This window comes from Chiloscyllium plagiosum, unplaced genomic scaffold (assembly GCF_037043375.1).
Source record: "Chiloscyllium plagiosum isolate Xiang-an unplaced genomic scaffold, Cpla_swu_hap1 HiC_scaffold_12, whole genome shotgun sequence".
NCBI classification, from domain to species: Eukaryota; Metazoa; Chordata; class Chondrichthyes; order Orectolobiformes; family Hemiscylliidae; genus Chiloscyllium; species Chiloscyllium plagiosum.
The window spans coordinates 72,533,577-72,556,603 of record NW_028270150.1 but is presented as its reverse complement, the minus strand read 5'-3'; the positions used below and the strand labels follow the sequence as shown (position 1 = coordinate 72,556,603).

General features: G+C 40.3%; 1 protein-coding gene across 1 annotated transcript in view; it reads left to right on the top strand.

Moving 5' to 3' along the window:
- The window catches only part of LOC122555067 (cilia and flagella-associated protein 47-like), a 497,478-nt gene that overhangs the window by 81,644 nt on the left and 392,807 nt on the right, over positions 1–23,027 (top strand). The window contains 7 exon segments of the mRNA XM_043700727.2: positions 5,755–5,999; positions 8,507–8,637; positions 11,805–11,927; positions 14,578–14,709; positions 14,823–14,900; positions 17,823–17,967; positions 21,812–21,906. Coding sequence (XP_043556662.2) covers positions 5,755–5,999; positions 8,507–8,637; positions 11,805–11,927; positions 14,578–14,709; positions 14,823–14,900; positions 17,823–17,967; positions 21,812–21,906 — 949 coding nt within the window.

The window sequence follows — 23,027 nt, the reverse complement described above, 5'->3', positions numbered from 1 at the left end:
TAAACATTTTCAAAAGCATAACTTAAAGTCGGTCTCAATTTCCAGATTAGAATTCTTTGAGGAGTTAACAAGTAGGATAGTTAAAGGGGTAGCAATGGGTGTAATATATTTGGATTTTCAGAATGCATTTAATAAGGTACCACACATAAGGTTACTTAACAAGGTAAGAACCCATGGTATTGTGGTTAGTATATTAGAATGGATAGAGGACTGGCTAGCTAATAGACGACGGAGAGTTATGATAAGACAGGATATTTTCAGACTAACAAATTGTAACTAGTGCCACAGGAATAAATACTGCAACCATAATTATTTCCAATATATATTCATGACTTGGATAAGAAAGTGAATGTACTGCAGTTAAGTTTGTGGATGACATACAGATAAGTGTGAATGCAAGTGGTGAGGATGGCTTTAATGGTCTGAAAAAGATCCAGATAGGTTAAACAGGGAAAATAGAAGTGAAGAATATTATTTAAGTACAGAGAGGTGCAGAAATCTACAGCACAGAGGTATTTCGGGGTCCCATGAACACATTACAAAAAAGTTAGCATCCAAGTCTTTATTTTTTTGGCAGCAGTTGAAATGGGAGGAGTGACAGAGGCCCAATGGGAAGGTAAGTTTAAAGTATATAAGCTTATCTCGGGGGTTCAGTGGTCTTCATTTCTTCGATGGCAGTTGAAGTAGGAGGAGTGACAGTGAGGACCAGAGGCCCGACAGGAAGGTAAATTTAACTCGTGTATAGGTGGAGCGCATGTTGAGCAGGAGTGGACGTGGGACTGCTGGGTAAGTGAGGATTTATATTCGGGCAGTTGCTTTACCCGAAGGACTACTCGGGTAGTATCTCCCACCCATCCTCCTCCTCTAACCAGAAAAAAAAGCTCTGTGCACCAGATTAAGTGAATTAAATGGACTAGTTTTTATTTTTTTTTAGTTTTCAGTAATCTCGTTGGGAATTTAGAATAGTAGGAATGGAAGTTAGGGCAGTTGAATGTTCCTCCTGCAGAATGTGGGAGGTAAGGGTCACCACTGTATCTGTGGGAAGTGCACCCAACGCTGGCTCCTCGAGAACTGTGTTAGGGAACTGGAGCTGGAGCTGGATGAACTTCAGATCATTTGGGAGGCGTAGGGGGTTATTGAGAGGACTTACAGGGAGGTAGTCACACCTCAGGTACAAGAGAAGGGGTAGATGGGTTACTAGGAGAAAGTGAGGACTGCAGATGCTGGGGATCAGAGCTTAAAAATGTGTTGCTGGAAAAGCGCAGCAGGTCAGGCAGCATCAAAGGAGAAGGAGAATCGACATTTCGGACATAAGCCCTTCTTCAGGAATGGGTTACTGTCAGGGCACAGAAAGGGAACCGGCAGGCAGTGCAGGGATCCCCTGTGGCCGTTCCCTTCAACAACAAGTATACCGTTTTGGACTCTGTTGGGGGAATTGACTTACCAGGGATAAGCAATGGGGCATGGATCTCTGGCACAGAGTCTGTCCCTGTTACTCAGAAAGGAAGGGGAAGAGGAGCAGAGCATTAGTCATTGGGGGACAGATAGGAGGTAATATGGGAACGTGGGAGACTCACCGTTGGTGTGTTGTCACCCAGATGCCGGGGTCATGATGTCTCTGATCATGTTTTCAGGATCCTTGAGGGGAAGGGGAAGCAGCCCCAAGTTGTTGTCCACATACGCACCAACGGCATAGGTAGGAAGAGAGATGGGGAAGTACAGCAGAAATTCAGGCAGCTAGGGTGGAAGCTTAGAGCTAGGACAGACAAAATTGTTATCTTTGGTTTGTTGCCCATGCCACATGCTAGTGAGGCAATGAATAGGTAGAGAGAAGAGTTGAACACTTGACTACAGGGATGATACAGGACGGAAGGTTTTGGATTCCTGGATAATTGGGGCTCTTTCTGGGGTAGGTAGGCCACTGCAAACAGGATGGTCTTCACCTGAACCAGAGGGCTATCAATATTCTGGGTGGGATATTTGCTAATGCTCTTTGGGTAGGTTTAAGCTAATTCAGCAGAGGGATAGGAACCCAGATTGTAGCTTGAGTATACAGGAGGTTGAAAGTAGTGAGGTCCGAAATAAGGTTTCAAGGTCGCAAGAGGGCACTGGCAAGCAAGAAGTTGGTTTGAAGTGTGTCTACTTCAATGCCAGGAGCATCTGGAATAAGGTGGGTGAACTTGCAGTATGGGTTGGTACCTGGGATTTTGATTTTGTGGCCATTTCGGACACATGGATTGAGCAGGGACAGGAATGGTTGTTGCAGATTCTGGGATTTAGAAGTTTCAGTAAGAACAGAGAAAATGGTAAAAGAGTGGGACGTGTGGCATTGTTAGTCCAGGACAGTATTATGGTTGCAGAAAGGATGTTTGAGAGCTTTTCTACTGAGATAGTATGGGCTGAGGTTAGAAACTGGAAAGGAAAGGAGGCCCTGTTGGGAGTGTTTGGCCTCCGAATAGTTCCACAGATAATTGGGGCTCTTTCTGGGGTAGGTGGGAAAGAATAGTAAAAATTATTCAGTTTAGGAGCGAGAGTGACAGAGTAGTTGTTATGAGGGATTTTAATTTTTCAAATATTGACTGGGAATTCTATAGTTTAGATGGGTCAATTTTTGTCCAATGTGTGCAGGAGGGTTTCCTGACACAGTATGTAGACAGGCCAATAAAGGGCGAGGCCACATTGGATTTGGTATTGGGGAATGAACCTGGCCAAGTCACTGAATATATTTAAGGAAGAAATAGATAGATTTCTACAAGTTAAAGGTGTCGAGGGCTCTGGGTAGAGGGCAGGAGTATGACATTGACAGAGAGGCCCAGCCATGATCATTTTCAAGAGTGGAGCAGGAGAAAGTGAGGACTGCAGATGCTAGAGATCAGAGTCGAGAGTGTGGTGCTGGAAAAGCACAGCAGTCAGGCAGCATCTGAGGAGCAGGAGATGAAATGCTTATGCTTGAAACATCGATTCTCCTGCTCCAAGATTGCTGCCTGACCTGCTGTGCTTTTCCAGCACCACACTCTTGAATAGTGGAGCAGGCTCGATGCTCTGAATGGCCTACTCCTCCTGTTTTTTCCCTGGGCTGAATGTTATGTTCTTTTGGCTCAGTGCCAGTTGCGTTGTCTTTTTGGAGGGTATTTCATTGCGAGGCCTTGCAATATTTCTTGCAGTATCTTGCCAAACTCACCTTATTAACTACCTTCCCTACCCAATGGCGTCCCTCATGTCTGAATTTAGTCCCATCTTACCAATCACCATTCCAAGAACAATTCTGTACAGCCAGGATATCCCAGAATTCACCGGCAACCCTGGCAACTGTCCCATCTTTAAAGTTTGTTGTGCACCTGGACAAGCAAACACTGTCAGGCAGAGTTACCCTGCGCAGTTCCAGGCTTTCATCCCAGACATGACAAACAGGTGGAAATTGGTGCCTTGCATCGCAGGCAGGACTGCTGGATGGGGTAGTGCAGAGGCAGGACTCCTTCCCCCAGGAACAGCAGTGGAGGCAGCAACACCAGATCATGCCAACCTGATCTGAGATTGTCACCCAGGCTACTGCAGTCTCAACCATCTGGATTAATGCCTCACAATGTTGGGAGTAGGCCATCCCGCCAATAGCTCACACTCACTCTATCTCTGCTATTGTACTGACCTCCCATCCAGACTAAACTGTCTACCACCCTCACTATTGTTTGCAGCATCTTAACTCACTCACTCTCATCCACCTCAAGCCCCAGCACCATTAACCCTGCGTGACCTCTGCACTGCCTCCTCACTCAATCAGGACAACTCACTGCGTGGATGGAATGTAACAAAAGAGCCAACCAAATTCACCTCCCTTGACCTTTGCCTCACTTTCAATCAAGGAAGAATACAACCCTCGATGGGGCAAAGCTGGTGGGCTAACTGACATTCAGCTCCTCACTCCTTACAAGGAGAACACCCTGACTCAGATGTCTCCTGGTGGCTGACTGCTCATGTCCAAGTTCCTGAGCTGGTATCAGAGGCTACCCTGAACTTGAGTCATTCAGATTCCCTGGCTGAAGGATAACTCCTAGACTTGACTGAAGCCTGCTGACAACCGTGACAAGCTTCCTGCCTTTGTGCCTGCTCTAAACAGCACAATAAAACAGTAGTAATGTGATAAAACAAATAACTGCAGATACTGGAAATCTGAAACAAAAGAAACAGAAATTGTTGGAGAAACTCATTCAGTCTGACAGCATCTGTGGAGAGAAAGCAGAGTTAAAGTTTCTCGTTCAGTGACCCTTCTTCAGAGTCCATGGGTGGACCTGTAACATTAATTTGCTTTCTCTCCATAGATGCTGTCAGACTGAATGAGTTTCTCCAGCAATTTCTGTTCTTCTTTCAATATTAATATGGGCCTAGTGGCAAAGTGCACAAAGGTAAAGCAATGCAAGGCAGGAATACTATGAGCATCCAGGTAGGCTCTGAATGAGTGAGTGTTGTGATAGCAGGTGAAGAGGCTGAAGATACAGCCTGGACCAGTCCATGAGCTGAGTTCATATCCATGAGCACACTGTGTCCTTGCAGCAGTATTATAACAATAATTGTTGGTGCAGCACAGAAGTGTAGAAGTGTTTTGTATGTAGATCAGAGTTAGTGGATCAATTGCGTTTAGCTGTTTAGTGTGTTTGATAACATAGGAAATTGCATATTAATGAGATAAGTTGGGCAGTTAACAAGATATTTAACAAGCTAATCTCCCTTAATAGGCAACTTCCCAGTGCCCAGCAGGAAACTCACCACACCATTTATCGAAAGTATAACAGATGGTGAGAAGTGCTCTTGATATTATGGGCCTCAATGGACGTTTCATCTAATTCTGTCACAAATCTGACATTAACCTTGAATACACCAATAAAATTGTGCTCTATTGCTAATCCTGTTCTTGTCCTTACCTAACTGTGCAATCTCAGAATTTCAGCTGAGATTACTGGATAAAAATCAGGAGCATGAACTCTCTCATTGACTCATGCTGATTTTAATTCTGACATTACAATTGCTGCCTGGCTAAAAGCACAACTAATTCACTGATGTGTGAAAGGAGAGACTGAGTATTGGAATGTATGGCTTGTATGGCTCAGATCCACACAGATAGTATGCTTACTAAATGAGTTGATGACAGTGTTTCTAAAAGGAATTTCTGAATTGAATACGACAGCAACTTGTAATTTGCTACAATCACTTGGTTGTCAAGAATAACTTGAAAGAATGTTGCTGAGGTATGAAAATAGAAAGTGAAGTTGGATGAATTGAAGCAACTTTTCTTTACAATACTACCTTGTAATGTTCAATCAGCAATGATAGCTACCATCTGTAAAGTTTGCATTTGGCATGCTTATTAGTGTTGGTGATGTGACATCTTGGACTCCTAAGTGTAGTTTGAGAATCTGAATGCTGTTTTGAAATGGGCACAATTTAAAGTTGTTTTAAATTGTGGATTTTACGATTGGTAAATTTGATTCATTTACAACTCCCTTTCCCAATAAGTATTTGCTGTATCTTAATTTCTATCACATATTGGGCAATGCAAAAACGGATGCAACTGTCTTCAGATTAGAAAAGCAGTGTTAATGCTGGGCAGGACACTTGATAGGTATGCAATAGACTGAGAGGAGCTCATATTTTTCTAGGATTTTAAACAGAACCATCTGTTAGTATTGGAGGTATTGTGATCAATAATGCTTGTTTCTTCAGCTGGTATTGCAAAAATATTAACTTTCTTTTATGATGCAGGTCAATAGACTACAAGATAAATAATCATCACGTCGGTCGTATATTAATACTGGCAAATGTGGTTTGTGTGGCTCTTGAGCTGTCAACCAATGAGGTGGTGCTGACCCCAAACTATGGGTTTCTAGCAGAAACGGGCTTCAGAACAACTGTGCGGCTTTACAACAGGCGGAACTACCCTGCACAATTCAGCTGGAGTCCAATCCTCTCAGAAGATGGAATCGCATTCTTTATCCGACCTGATGGAGGTATTTGTTGTAAAAATTAAGTTAGCTAGAGGAAGAAGCAAAAAGAGAGTAAATTAATCAAGTCATTCTTTCCTACCTTTAAAGTAGCATTAGTAACACAATAACTATCAAAGACAACACCATCAGAATACCATCATCAGAGAATTTGCCATCAAAGATATCACCATCAGAAACATCAACATTAGAAATATCATCATCAGAAACACCTCTGCCAGAGACATTATCATCAGACGCACCACCATCAGAAACACCACCATCAGAGGCATTTCCATCAAAGACATCAACATCTGAGACATTACCATCAGAAACACCATCATCGAGACTCCAGCTTTAGAAATACCACTGTCAGAGATCCCGCTATCAGAGACACCACCATCAGAGACACTGTCGGTAACACTGGCAGATATAGCTGAATTCTCCTGAGTTACAGAGAGTGATGAAAAGGAAATTCTTCTCAGAGAATGGTGAATCTGTAGAATTCTTCCCCACATAAGGCTGAGTCATGTATATTCAAGGCTGAGATGGATAGACTTTAAAAGGCAGAAAAATAAAATTGAGGATTATCTAATTAGCCGTGATATCATTGAATGACAGATCAAACACAATGGACCAAATGGCCTACTTTTGTTCCTATGTCCTTATGGTTTTGTGGATTTACATGCCTCTCACATGGCAGAAGGAATGGACACTGTGGTCTGTCTGGAAAGACCTGGCCTCAGTCTCTGCTTTCAGCACGTTGTGTGTTCTCTTCTGTAAGGAGAGAAAACAGAGATGAGTGAGCATTCTTAATGGTTTTAGTGGGAAGGGTAACATTGGGGAGGCTAACTTTGCAAGACAGCAAAAGGATGAGGCTGTGTGGTGATAGTTTAGATGAGAAGTGAGGAATTGGCAGCAGAGAGAGAAATGAGTGAAACTGCAAACTGTTGTCCTCAACAGTGTTGTGGAGTAGAATGTTGTCAAGGTCACAGTGTCAGGCTTGATATTATGCCTCTCAATTGTCATGCCCTCCTGGAGTCCTAAATTCCTTAGGTGTGCTGTCTCCAGGTTGGAGCGATTATGCTCCTTTTGCAGACTCCGTTTGAGCATTCATCCATGTCTGCCTGGGTGGAAATCCTTCCATCCTTAGAGCGTGCCTCACTGCAGTCTCTCAGATCCTACAATAGGACCACCAGGTGAGAGACAAAGAGAATCAAGGAGCAGCCTTCTTAGGTCTGTTCTCCATTTTGTACGGCTCTGCAGCCTCAGCCTCTGCAAATGTTGTAAGTCCTTCTAGCCCACGTCGTGATCCTGTATTAGAAATTCACCCTTTGATAGATCTAGCTCATCATTTCACTTTGATTGGTCAGGGAATCTGGAAGGTGGATGCTAAGGTCGTGGTTCTGTGGAGGAGCCCTGGCAAAGTCTGCCAATGACTGTAAATAGTTCTGCTGTTCCAGCAATATCTAAATTCAGAAGATTTCACCGTAGAGTACAAGATGCCAGAAATCCATACTAAACCCCCATTATACGTTGGTTTGGCCTCAGACAACTGTGTATTTGGAAGAATGCTAAGACATTAGAAAGGATGGTGAGGAGTGTTGTACCAGACATATATGACTGGAGAAGTTAGGGTGTCCTTCTTAGAGCAAACAAGATTAAAAGGAGTTATGATAGAGGCATGCATTTGATCGAGTAAATAAGCAAAAACTATTTCCAGTAATCAGACTAAAACTGATTTGTACACTCAAAGACACTAATAGCACAGAAGGAAGGCATTCACCCACCTTGTCCACACCAATCAACAAAGATATGGCTACACTCATCCCATGTTCCAGCTTCAGGCCTATACCCTAGGAGGCTGTCACAATGCAAGCAGCTATATAAATACTGCTTAAATGTCACAAGAGGTTTTGACCCAGTCAGCCTCTCAGACAGTGAGTTCCTGAACAAAAGACCTCCTCAACTTTCCTGTTAGTCTTCTACCTCTTATCTTAAATCTATGTCTACTAGTTATTGACCTTTCTGTGAATGCTTAAAAAAAAGTGCCTTCTTATCTTCCGATCTGTGCCCCTTGTAATCTTTTACCCGTCTATCTTGTCAACACTCAATCTTCGCTGCTCCAAGTAAAACAATCCCAACCTGTATAACCTTTTCTCATAGCTTGAACCTTGTTTATTTATCTAACAACCTATTTCTTTATGCCACAAGTTATTGTGACCTACAAAGCATGATCTGAAAGGATAGTGAAAGCAAATTCAACAGTGACTTTCAAAAGAAAATTGAATAACCGTTTGAGGGGAAAAAGAAATTGAAGGTGATCTGGTAGCAGAGCTGAGTGCTAATTAGATAGCTCCATCAAAGAATGATGCATACGCGATGGGCCAAATGGCCATGACTATTCTATGAAGGGAAAAGTTAGCTATGAGAACCTGAGGAAGAAAATACCTATTATCTCACCTTAATATCACCTCAATTCTTCCAATTGTGTTGTTCATTATAACATTACTTGTGAACTATACTTTATGCAGGCATCGTGGATGCTTTCAATGATCTGGAATGTGAAGTGGCCTGGCATGCCTCATTCTTCTCCCCTAAGGAAGGAGAGTTCGACCTTATTGTACATCACGGGAACAAACTGAGATTGAAATGTATTGCTAAGGTACAATTTTATTTTAAAATGGTCTGCTCTAAAATGAGTTTGAATATATACTTTATATTTGCTTAATTTGTTAATGAATATGAATTAGCTTCATCTGTCTTCTAATACAGGATGCTGTACCTTTTGTATCCATTGTCTTCAACAACCTGTAGGAATTGTTAGAAGGGTTTCTTATTCGATTTGGAAATACTATATTCATGTTAAATTTTACTTATAATTTGTACTCCAGGCATTTAATTCTCCTGATTCATAGGAATGCATGCAGTTGCCTTTAGTAGTCATGTGGCAATGAAGGATATAAGCTGTTCCAATTTAAATTATATCTTCTGTTTTAAAGCACTATCTTTTATGAATTCAAATGTTTCATTTGCTTCGTTCTTAGTTTTTTTCATTTCTGTAATCTTCAGTCAGAAAAGAATAACTCAGTTCAGATTTCATTAGGAGATATCTACAATATATTAACTTATTTTGCTAGATCATCTCATTGCCCTGAGCTCACTGGCACCATTCCTTTACTCTCAAGATTGGTGGCATCAAGCCTCATTCCAGATGGTTGAGCACAAATTTAGACCAGCAATTCACTGCAGTGCTGAATGATTGCTGTGCTTTCAGAGACTTGGTTGGAATTTATTCCAAGTGACAAGGTCTGACCTGTATCGCCTGTAGGCAGGAATATAACCTGAACACCCCCAGAGAGCTATTGGTCAATCAGAGATTGGCAGTACTCTATTGTAGACAGTACCACTAGGAGCAGTGGCAGCCATTGGTAACGTCCCTTCCAAATGCCTAGTATGGTTGAGGAATCCAATTGACATTGGGATGGGTTGGTAGGTTGGATGTCGTTAGCTAGACAGGGCCTTCAGCCCACCATTGCTGTGCTGACCAACCAATACTGAACTACACTAATCCTATTTACCAATACTTGGTCTATAGCCTGCTATGCCCTGGTGTTTAAAGTATTCTTCCAGATGTTTCTTAAAAGTTGCTGGAGCACCTGCCTCCACCACCCTTTCAGGCAGCAAGTTTCATATTTCTACCATCATCTGGGTGAAAATAGCTTTTATCAAATCTCCTCTAAACCACTTGCTCCTCACCTTAAACTTATGCCCTCTGGTCTTGTCACATCTACTAGTTTAAATCCCATAGATTCACCACTCTCCTTATCTCCATTCTAAAAGGTCTTTCCTTTACTCTAAGGCTATGCCCTCGGGTCTCTCCTACCAATTGAAACATCTTCCCAACATCTACTCTGTCCAGGCCATTCAGTATTCTGTATGTTTCAATTAGATACTCCCTCATCCTTCTAACCTCCATCAAGTATAGACCCAGATTACTCAAACATTCCCCATATGTTAAGTTTTTCATTCCTGGGACCATTCTCATGAGGAAAGTAAACTGGCTTTCGTTAAGCTTGAATTTGTTTTTATTGCAAAGGAAGAACAGCTCTTTTTTCAGTGGTCCGAGATTTCTAACTCGAACATTCACATCCACAATCTGTTTAGCTACCTGGGAGCCAGTCATATATTTATTAGGAGGCAGATGGCCTTTGTCATTGAAAACCTGGTCCATGGTCACTGGAGCACGAACTAAATAACTTCCCATTGTTGGCTGAATCTTTATTTGTACCTCATGACTAACTGCTCCCTCCCTTCTGGAACAAAGCGGTTGTGTAAACAACACTTTTAAGAATATAATGGTATTTTTTGAAAAATATAGCAATCTTTCAATAATCTTTGGTTTTTAAAACAGTTTTTCCCCCATTTCATTCCACTATCAATAATACTGAATAATAAAAACATGCTGTCTTTATATGCTGTGATTCAATTCTGCATTCAGGGATTCATGGACAGAGTTCTTCTGTTAAGAAATTGCAGAGACCTGTCCAGGAAACATCAGAGCCAGCAGAGTAAACAATTATCATTGAGATCACATCCTCTTTTGCAGTAGCAAGTGTGCTGTATTCTGAAGTTTACATGTTCAGCAGTACAGGCAATCTGTTTCACAGCTACTGTGAAAAGGTTTGTATGTCAGACAAATATTGGATTGGATGACAGTTGATTTAGGGTAGGTGTGTTGGGAGGTGGTTTGGGTGCAGGTGGATGAGGTGGGTAGAGTGCTAGGTAAGTTGGTAGGTGCTAGATCACATGAGCTTTATATTTACCCGGAAGTTAGAGCAGATTTTTAATCCTCTTTTTTGGTCAGCCATTAAGCTCAAATATATTGGAATCCTCCAAATTCTCTTACTTTAATGGGTCCCAGATGCAGAGGAATTGCACATTGGAATTTTCAATTTCCTGGTTAATTCCCTTGTTAGAATCAGCTGTGTAAAGATTTCCGGATGGTACTGGCATGCAACTCCATTTAACACTGTTGAAATGACTAACTGTCTATTGAATATCTAAGTTTAAAAAAAATACTTTTCTCCCATGGAGATAAAGCAGTCTATTCCTCCTGCGTTCAGTGTGTCAGTTGCCTTACAACTTCATAAACACCTATTGCTCAAAAAGTGTATTTTTAAAGATAAAGTTTCAGTGAGTCTCTTGACTAATCTTTCATCAAGTGAAGCAATTTTCACAACCCTTTGGACATGAGTCTTTGTTAAAACAGTAGTGGAAGCACCTTCATAACATTTAGCTGCTGACATTTGTTTAAATAGTCTGCCTTGAGTTGCTGGAGGAATTGGGGTTAAGAAGTGGTAGGAAATGGAATATGTTGTGGGAAGTCAAAAAAAATGAGACAGAATAGGAATCACGAGAGATGAGAAGAGAACTGTTTAGTGACAAGGCACATTTCTGCACCAGCTCCTACCAGAAAATTTAGCTTTCGTCAGCTGCTTTCCATGCAACTTGATACCATGCCATTGATCACCCCATCTAAAAACTGAAAGCAGAAAAGGAAAACACCAAGATTGTAGAACAAGAAACAGAGAGAACCAAGATGCATTAGGGTGTGATAGCAGTAAAAGTGGACAGAGGGGAACAGCAATGCAAAGCTCACAGGGACAGTTGCATCATAATATATTTTCTGACTTAACTGTGCATGATAACACAGGAGATCCAATGTTAAATATTCAACTCTACAATAAATCTGAGTTAACTTGTTTAAAAATACAATAATTTGGGTCTTGTAATATCTAACCAAAATGGCAATTTTCTTTTGTTTTGAAGCTTGGCCACGTGAATATTCGCTTTGCTGAGAATCGTCTGCTTTTTAAGTCTGCTTCCTGGAATTTAACCACCATGAAAACAGCGATTCTCAAAAATTATGGACAACATCATGCTTACTTTAAGGTCTGTCAGTTACTGATTTTTTAGTTAGGTTGTTTCAATTTCTTTCCAATTATTTGTTTGATAAAAATACAATTGGATTTGTATGAAGGCTGAAAACAAATGTTAAGTATTTTAGTTTAGAATGTGAGAAAGTTTATGTTTGACCACACAATCATTTTTCATTATTTTTATCCATGTACATCAATGGAGTTGGGTTTCAATGGGAAAGATAATGCAAATACAGGACAAACTAGAACTTGATACATTTTGGCATCATGTATACTTATAAAGTGCCTTTAAAAAGTGAAGTGACCCAATATCCTTCACAAAGTGAATAAAGGAACAAAGAACAGAGAAAGAGGGTTAAGGGAGCAAGAAATAGGAATGGGAGTTGACCAGACAGTTTAATAAACATGCTTCACCATTACCAAGGTCATGATTGATCTTAGACTTTAATTCCACTTTCAAGCCTTTCCCCATAACCCATGATTCCAAAGACCAAACATCTGCCTATCCAAGCCTTAAATATATTTGATGATAGATTATTTTTAAAAATTTACTCATGGGATGTGGGTGTTGCTGGCTGAGCCAGCATTTATTGCCCATTCCGAGTTGCCCTTGAGAAAGTGTTGGCAAGCTGCCTTCTTGAACTGCTTTTGTCCATTTTGAGTAGATGAACCCACAATGCTGTTAGGGAAGGAGTTCCAGGATTTTGACCTAATAATACTGAAGGAATGGTAATATATTTCCAAGTCAGGATGGTGAGGAGCTCGGAAGGGAAGTTGCAGGCAATGATGTTCCTGTGTATTTGCTATACCTGTCCTTCTAGTTGTTAATGGTAGGGGTTTTGGATGGTGTTGACTCAGGAGCCTTGGTGAATTTTTGCACTGCATCTTCTGATGGTACATTGCTGCCGATCTGTGTTAGTGGTGGAGGAAGAGAACATTTGTGGATATGAATGTCAATCAAGTGGATTGTTTTGTCCTGGATAGTGTCAAATACCTTGTGTGTTGTTAGAACAGTTGTTAGATCCAGATAGGTGGGGAGTATTCCTTCACACTCTGACTCGTGCCTTGTGTTACAACACAGTGGTGAACCCCTCTGTTAATTAAACTAAACACCCAGAAAAGCTCACCTCACCTCATAATTTGTTAAAATATATGAGTGATGGAAAACTCCCAAATTCCACTATATAATGAAGATAATGTTAATTTATTCTTTAACTCTGAAAGTGAACATTAAACAACAACTAATCACAACTCTAAGCCCCCCCCCCCCTTTCTCGTAACTGCTGCCTCCAACTCTATAACAATATGCTGTTCCATAAAACACCTATTAAAATTACATCAACTTAATTTCAAAACCATATAGCAGCTGTCACCATCGGTGTCTTTCTTTCAGCTGAAGATCTCTCTGGGTCGTTTTCTTTCTTTTTACTATGAAGATGTTTCATATGAAAAGATACCTTTGATAGAGAGTATGTGATTGGGTTTTAGTATCCTGGGGCGTGATTTAAGCTGGTTGGTTAAATTTGAATTGTTGCTGAAACAGCAACCAACTCGGGTATCTATTTCACAGCCAGATGTTACATATTTTCAATTTTCCAGTACATTCTGGGACTGCTAGTTAGCCATATGACTGGTGCTTGTAAGCTCTCAGTGCACATTCACTCTCTCTTAAAGGTACAGTACATGCTTTCAACTTCATAACGCTTGTAGATGATGGACAGGCTTTGTAAAATCAGGGCACAAGTTCCAAAATTCCCTGCTCCGATCTGCTCTTGTCATCATAATATTTATAATGCTGCTCCAGTTCGCCATCTGGTCAATAGCAATCACTGGGATTCACAACCCTCTGCTGTTGAGAGTTCCAACAATTCATTGATCTTTGAGAAGAAAGCAACTTCACGTCATCTAAATCATAAAAAATTGTTCCTTATCGTGAGGATATGCTAGATTCCTGATCAGCAAAGATAATCTCTTAGCATTAATCCAAAAAAGCCGCTTCAGAATCTTGAATGTCTCAAAGAGATTCATTCTTCTAAACATAAGAGAATATAGGCCCGATACACTTGACATCTCATCATCAAACAAATGCCTCATTCCAAGTGATCACTTACTGTACTCCAGTGGAAGGATTCTGTCTTTTGATATGCAGACTAAAGCTGTGCACTCTGCGAATTCCAGATTTGGTCTCATCAAAGCTCTTTTCAGTTGTAACAAGACTTTATTCTTGTACTGTAATCCTCCTCAATAAAGGGCAACAGACCCATTTGCCAGGCAATGTCAAAGTTGCACAAAACTCTGAATGAAGAAATTTCACCTCTTGTCAGGTATATGAGGCTGATCCTCATTCCAAGGCTGCACCTCAGTTTTAAAATCCACAGCGAAGTGAAATGCCTTCCAGGCATCCAACTTGTCAAGTCTTAAGCAATTTAGATGTTTCAATGAAATCACTTCTCAGTCTTCCAAGTGCAAGGGAATTTGGACCTTGCTGATGCAATCTCTCCTCACAGGACAGAATCCTCATCCCAGTAACCAGCTTGTTAACTTTTGTGATACCTTACTGAGTTTTTTTTCAGCTTGTTAGCAAAAGAGTCAAATCACGTTCCATGTTGATTCAGGAATGTAACTTGCTCCAAACTTATATTGTCCCTTTTTCTGCTTATAAGGTAAGAAATGTGCATCCTGTTCCGGGAATGACTGTAACTCCTGCTTATGGAATAGTACCAGTTGGGGGTCATGTGCTTTTCAAAATTTTCTTCCATCCAACAACAGTGTTCAAATTTGATACCAGATTAAAGGTAAATCAAAAACAAATATTTTGAACAAAATTACTGAAGAATAAACATCTGTTTGTTTTGAAAGACACCGAGATTCCACATTTCCTGATTAAATATTTATGATATTTTCTCAGCTGGACATTCGTAATTCAAAATTATTGAAGCTACGGGTTGGTGGATCAGTGATAAGACCAATGGCTGAAATTGATGTGGTCAGTATTTTATCTGTATTCCTTTACTGTAACTCTGAATTATTTCATGTTCATGCTCCTTGAAAATTTAAAAATAACATTTTGCTAAGCGTTTGTTTGGGAGGCCACCAACACTCCATTTGGGAATCTCCAATCACACTACTCAAAGCCTGGTTCAAACAGGTAGTCCATGTATCTTCATCATGTCCACTAAGATTTGCACTGATGAAAAAAATTCAAGGTTTTATCAAAAGCTTTTCATCTTGCAAGAATACCAATACAGTATAAGGGAAAGGCATCATTCAGATTGCATGAAAAGAGAGCGCAGATTAAGAATGCTCCCATTAATGCTGATTAAGAGTTATAAACAGGCTTTGTTCAAATTTTAAAACAAGTGAGTAGATTGACTAGTCAGAGCATTATCCTGAGAAATTAACCAACAAACGCCTGTCAGTATTTTGGTGTAGTATATGTACATAATTGTTTTGCCTGTAAGGAACAAGGCCCTTAAAGTGTATACATGCAACTTCCAGTATACATAAGTGCATCACAATGCAAGGCTGAGTGATAATCCTGAATTGATTGTCAGCATAATTCTTCACACATTCAGGATTATCCAGCAACTCGTTCAATTATCTTACTTGTTATGAACAACTGAAAGGACATGCTGTTTGATCCAATCTACCAGTCTTTGGGACTTAGGGCCAATATACCAGGTATCACACTGACATTGAAATTCATAGGATAAGAGGTCATAGTCTTAGGATAAGGGCAGCAAATTTAAAACAGAGTTGAGGAGAAACTACTTCTCCCGAAAGGTAGTGAATCTGTGGAATTTGCTACCCCAAAGTGCAGTGGATGGGACAGTGAGTAAATTTAAGGAGGAATGAGACAGATTTTTAATTGGTAATGGGTTGAAAGGTTATGGGGACAAAGCAGGAAAATGGGAGTGAGGAACATATTGGCTATGATCGAATGGCGGATCAGACTCGAAGGACCGAAAGGCCTAAGTCTGCTCCTATATGTTATGAACCTATATGGCATATTACTCATTTGTGTAATAGTCATAATGGCTCCGTTAAACACCACTCATGTTGCCACCGTCTTCTGTTGTGATTGTACCAAGGTCAGCCAGGTGGACTTCATAAAATATGAGTTCTTTGATTAGGGCTGTGAATCTGGTCCTATCAGGGAGTCCTAATTGACAGATAAGAACTGGAGTGTCAGACATTATGTTCACCGAGAACTGGCTTTGAGGGAGCTGGATCAGTGTCAAGGACTTTTCACATGTAAATAAAGAGTGATTTGGTGAAAGGACAGAAGCACCTGTAGAGTTATTTCACCCTTCCAGTCTGAGGTAACCTGGGCATTTTTAAAGACTAAGAGCCCTTGAGAGTCTATGGGCTGAAGCTTCATGACTGACATTAGTAGCTTGAGTCTGAAAATGTCTAGACTTGGCAGACCCCTCTTGTTTCAAGGATCACTGTCAGGCAATTTATTTTCCATGAAGGTTGGGGCCCAATATCTTTAAGAATGCAGACCCCAAAGGCAGATTTGAACTTTTTTCCCAATTGTATTAAATGCTGTTGGACTCTGCAACCTCACCATTGACAATGCCTGACCTCATTCTCTCCCTGTGAATTCAATATTTATGTCAGTATTCCTATAGTTCCATGTGCTACAGGATCAATCTTATTGATAATCTCATGAGTAAGGCCCTAGTCACCTGCTCATTGTGTCAACTATTAAATTAACTATTTATACTGTAACTACAAGCCAATGATAGCCAACTAATCATCATCTTTTTCTTAACCTGTATAACATGTGTTCAGTTTTCAACCCTGATTTCTTACATTCCAATCCTGAAGAGTGGAAGATAAAATGCTTTGACTTTGTGTCTCCTTTTAGTTATGTTTAAGTTCTGTCCTACTTAGTTTTCTTTACAATTATTTCAAAGAAACTTATTCAAACCTCGTATTAGTGTGGAAATTATTTAGCATAATTGGAGCTGAATTGATAATGTGATATTAGGAATGAATATTTGAATAAATGCAAAAGACTGTATACAACTCTAGATTCATGAATTGAAGGGTGACCTTATAGAGAATTATAAAATCATGTGGGGCATGGATAGGGTAAATAGGGTCTTTTCCCCAGGGTAGGCGAGTCCAAAACTAGAGGTTATAGATTTAGGATGAGAGGGAAACGATTTAAAAGTGACCTAAGGGGCAACGTTTTCATACAGTAGATAGTGGGTGCATGGAATGAGCTGCCAAAGGAAGTAGTGGGAGGCTGGTACATTTACAACATTTAAAAGGCATTTGGACGGGTACGTGAATAGGAAGAGTTTAGACAGATATGGCCAAATGCTGACAAATGGATCTAGATTAATTTAGGATATCTGGGCGAAGGGTCTGTTTCTGTGCTGTACATCTCTAAGACTCTATAACTGCCAGATAATGTGAATTTTATCATGGCATGAATGATTGATTAAATTTTGTTTGGATTAACTTTTGGACTAAATGTAGCCTTAATCTTCTGAGTTAGTAAATGTTTCAATTGGCCTTCTAAAAAGAAAGGAGATAATCTCATCAGGCCATGTTATGCAGATGACTTTGCCAACAAGCTCCAAAGTAGCAGCATGTTGGACATTATAAGCTTTTATGAAGACAGTTAACAATTGAAACATGAGGAAATTATATTGCCATTTTAAAAAAACTGACTGAAAAGCATTATTCCTCCTTGATTCTGTACAAAGATTTGATTTGACTTTCTTCTATGAATTCTGATGTTACTTTTGAGTTATTAGCTTAATATAAAAATGCTACTATATTCCATAAAGTTGAAGAAAAGTGTAATTAGGATGTACTGTGGAACATTTCAATATTTTTCTGATTTATCTAATTTAACTAACATTGTAATGTCACTCTTCTTTATCTGCAGAAATCTTTCGTGTTCCATGGTATATACTGTGGTTCTTCTTCCACGATTCCATTCACTTTAATTAATTCAACTGAATCACCAATCAAACTTGAATTTGACTTTACTAAGTACAGAGATTTCTCACTGAATTTTGAAGCGTCTGCAGGTATAAATAACAAAATTTGGATTGTAGAGTTATCCATTAAACTATTAAAAGACAGCCTAGAATTTCTGAGGATTTCCTAATGTTTTCAGTGCAAGATTTTTTTCAGGGTAATGACCATTCTCAACAATTGACACCATTCTTCTGAGGCTTCTACCAATCTACATCACAGTCTGCCGAAACTCAGAAATAGTCATGGAGAGCTTCTTTTTGGATTTTGGAGAAGCATGAAAAAGATTTTTTTGTCTTGAGCTACAATGTTTCATAGAAACCCCTACCCCGTGAAACCCACTTTACAAAACCCCTGCTGCCAGTACAGGCCTCCATGATCCTGGGCCTCTGGTTGCAGGTTGTTCCGAAAGCATCCACAACTTCCCAGGCCAGGTTGTTCAGCAAATGAACTGCTGGCCTCAGAATCGCTAGCAACTTTCAGTAGGTACGATTTGGTGAAAAGCTGCTGCTGGATTCCTTTCTGGCTGATCTCAATTCCAATTTTCCCACTAAGTCACGAACTATCCTGTCTTGAACGTATGTCTCCTGCCTTGCTTAAAATTTAACTGTAATTAACTGTCACTCATTGTTAACTGGTTATCATCTACAGGTCTAGGTCTTCAGAAGTTGTACCAACACAAAACTCGAGTGATTGTCAAACTATCTACACATTTCGTAGATCCTTAGACTCTTAAATTCTTTTTTTTTCAATTCTTGCTTCATTGTAAATAGTTCAGCAATTATCAATATATATGTACTTTTCATTCTCCTTGCATATATTTTTATCTTGGAGAAAAGGGGATCGTGTTTTGTTGCTTTAAGAGCCAAGTACCAGGGTGACACCACATGACCTGCAATTCTAAGGACTCCAAGCAGCAATAGATTAGATTCCTTTTAGTGTGGAAAGGGGCCATCTGACCCTCCGAAGAGTAACCCAGCCAGATCCATTCCCCACCCCTATGTTTACTACTGCACCGAACACAATGGACAATTTAGCATAGCCAATTCACCTGGCCTGCACATCTTTGGATTGTGGGAGGAAACCGGAAAACCCGGAGGAAACCCTCGCAGACACGGGAAGAATGTGCAAACTCCACAGACACGGTTGCCCAAGGCGGGAATTGAACCCGGGTCCCTGGCGCTGTGAGGCAGCAGTGCTAACCACTGAGCCACCATGCTGCCTATAAATTAGACTAGACAATAGACAATAGACAATAGGTGCAGGAGTAGGCCATTCTGCCCTTCGAGCCTGCACCACCATTCTATATGATCATGGCTGATCATCCTCAATCAGTATCCTGTTCCTGCCTTATCTCCATAACCCTTGATTCCATTGTCCTTGAGAGCTCTATCCAACTCCTTCTTAAATGAATCCAGAGACTGGGCCTCGACTGACCTCTGGGGCAGAGCATTCCACACAGCCACCACTTTCTGGGTGAAGAAGTTTCTCCTCATCTCTGTCCTAAATGGTCTACCCCGTATTTTTAAGCTGTTTCCTCTGGTTCGGCACTCACCCATCAGTGGAAACATGTTTCCTGCCTCCAGAGTGTCCAATCCTTTAATAATCCTATATGTCTCAATCGGATCCCCTCTCAGTCTTCTAAACTCAAGAGTATATAAGCCCAGTCGCTCCAGTCTTTCAGCATAAGATAGTCCCGCCATTCCAGGAATTGACCTCATGAACCTACGCTGTACTCCCTCAATAGCCAGAATGTCTTTCCTCAAATTTGGAGAGCAGAACTGCACACAATACTCCAGGTGTGGTCTCACCAGGGCCCTGTACAGCTGCAGAAGAACCACTTTGCTTCTATACTCAATCCCTCTAGTTATGAAGGCCAGCATGCTATTAGCCTTCTTCACTACCTGCTGTACCTGCATGCTTACCTTCATTGACTGGTGTACAAGAACACCCAGACTAGGGATGTAACTTGCAATTATAAAGTAGTTTGCATTTTAAGTCAGCATGTTTGAATTGTTTAAGTAAATTAACCTTATGCTATTTATTAATCCTGTATGAGAATAATGATTCTGTGTTAAAGAACACAAGAATGCAACTACGAGTGGACTGAAAAATTGCTAATGTAATACTTCTAATCAAGAAAGGAAGAAGACAAAAAGAAACAATCTATTTACCAATTAGACATCAGTCAATGAAAAAACTGCGAGAATTCATTCCTGAAGAGGTCTAAGATTCTACAATCAGGCAGAATCAGTACAGAAAAAAAAACAAAACAAAGAACTGTGTATGCTGGAAACTGAAACAGAACAGAAATTACTGGAGAAACCCACCAGGTCTGGCAGCATCAGTGGAGATAAAGCAGAGTTAATGTTTTGAGTCCGGTGATCTTCCTTCAGTTCAGACCTTCAGCTGCAAGACCTGCTGAGTTTCTCCAGCAGTTTCTGTTTTAGAGTCAGTGTAATTTTGTGAAAGTGAAATGGTATCAGGCAAATAACAAGCAATGTGGATGAAGAGAAACCCAGCGATGTGCTGTACTTAGATTCCCAGCAGGCATTCAACAAGGTGCCATTCAAAACTTACTAGACCAATTAGGAGCTCATGGGAGGGGGGGGGGGGGGGGGGTAAAATATTAGCATGGATCGAGGATCAATTAGTTGACAGGAAGTGAACAGTTGGGGTAAGTAGGTTATTTTTAGGTTGGCAAACCTTTACTGGTGGAAAGTCAAAGGGATCAGTGCTGGGATCAACTATTTGCAATACATTTTAATGACTTGGATTTAGTGACTAAATATCTGAAAGACCAAATGAAAGTGCCCTTCCAAACTTTCAACCTCTGCCATCCAGAAGCTTTAAGGCAGCCCAATGCATGGAAACACCATTTCCTGCAAATTCCCCTCTAAGGCACAACCCATTCAAACTTGGAACTGTATTGCCATTCTTTCACCATTGGTGGGTCAAAGTCATGAATCTACCTTTCTAACAGCATTGTGGGTGTGCTTACAGCCAAGGATAATGGTTCAAGAGACAGTCCACCACTACCTTCTCTATGAGCAATAAATGCTGGCTTTGTCAGTGATGCCCATGTACCACAAAAACACATTTTTATGTGTGGTCCGGAAGGTAAATGGAATGTTGATACTTATTGCAAAGGGAATTGAATATAAAAGTAGGGAAATTTTGCTGTAATTGTGTAGACCTATAGTTAGATCTCTCTGGAATACTGCATACAAATTTGGTCTCCCTTCTTAAGAGAGGATGTAATGGTAATTGAAATATTTCAGAAAATGATCACTTGATCAATTCCGAGGATTATCTCACGAGGAAGGTTGAATACCTTGGGTGTGTACCCATAAGGGTTGAGATGAATGAGAGGTGTTATTATTGAAACACATAAAGTTCTGAAGAAAGTTGACAGGGTGCATTATGGGTGGATGTTTTCCACTTTGGGGCAATCAAGAATTGATTGCACTATTTAAAAATTGGGGGGCCCCTCATTTAAAACAGGCAAGGATTATTTTTTTCTTTGAGATGTGTGGAACTCTCCTCCCCTGGAAGTAGTTATGGATATTCATTGAATATATTCAAGAATGAGTTGAATAGATTTTTGAGCAACAAGGAAGTCCAGCATTATTCAGGGCAGTCAGGTAAGTGATGTTGAGGCTATAATCATATAACCCATGATTTTATGGACTGACAGAGCAGGTTCAAGTGTCCAAGTGACTTTCTCCTCCTCCTAATTCCTGACTTCTTGTGACTCCCTTATTCCTAGAATTTCTGGATTCCCCTCTATTACTACACTAACATGCTCCTTCCATGCTTCACTGCAAATATCAAGGCCTCTATTAGTGCTAATTGCAGTTATAGCGTCTAAATGGTAATTTTAATCTTTACCTGCAGATGCAACACAAGATCTGCTGAATCATCAGTTGTATATTGTTTCTCTAAGAGGGAGAGAGCGTATCAAGTGCGAATTAGTGTTCAGTCCTACAGATGTAAGTATTGAAACAATACTAAATCTATTTTTAAGTTTAATGTTTGTGTTTTACATCTTGCTCAGATTTACTTTAATTACTGAGATGTATGAGATCAGTTGGGGGGGAGGGGTGTGGTATGGAGTTGCAAGGCTGGGCTGGTCAAGGTCCTAAATTGTTCATGTGGAGCAGGAGGACACTGTTTGGTTGGCATGCCATAGAAATGTCAGTCAGAAGTTGCTCATTGTGTTGTGTTATAGTTGTAATGTCATTGGGTAAGTAATCCTAAACCCAAGATTAATGTTCTGGGAGCATGAATTCAAATCCTACCATAGTAGATGGTGAAATTTGAATTCAATAAAAAAAACTGACTTTAAAAACAAAACTGGCTTAAGATTAACTACTGTCAATTGTCATAAAAAATCTATCCAGTTCACCAATATCCATTAGGGAAATCTACCATTTTTACCTGGTCTGGCCTACACGTGACTTCAGACCCAAAGCAATGTGGTTGACTCTTAACTGTCCTCTGGCAATTTGGGATGAACACGAAATGTTGGCCTAGCCAGTGATGCCCACATCCCATGAACAAATATCTTAAAAAAAAATGAGTGCAGAAGGCTTCCTTAAGAAGAGCTGGAATTGGCAAGTAAACTGGCTGTTGATCGCTATTCTCCTAAATTGGTCATTTTTGCAACTGTTTTAGGCCCATAAAGTGGGCATAACTATGTTAAATTTAAAAATAAAGACACAAAATTCTGGAAATGCTGAGTAGATCAGGGCTGCCTCTGTGAAAAGAGAAACAAAGTTAACTAGTCAGGTTAACACCTTTCATCCAAATGCAGTTTACATGGATCTGGTAGGGTCTGAATTAGAGTATAGCAAAAATTGTCAGCGAAAGCTGTGATTTCATTGGGCTAAATGGCCTGTTCTCGTTCCTTATTGTTTTGTACTTGGAGGCAAAGTTGCCAAATTGTGGAAAAGATTGGGAAACACTGTAAATGATTGTGAATTATTTCCCTGTATTGTCAGCTGACTCTGGATACATTGCCTGTAGGCTGCGCATGTAACCAAGGAAGTAGGTCAATAACTGCTAGCATATTTTCCGTCAGCCTTGGTTTTGAATTACTTTTCCACCCACT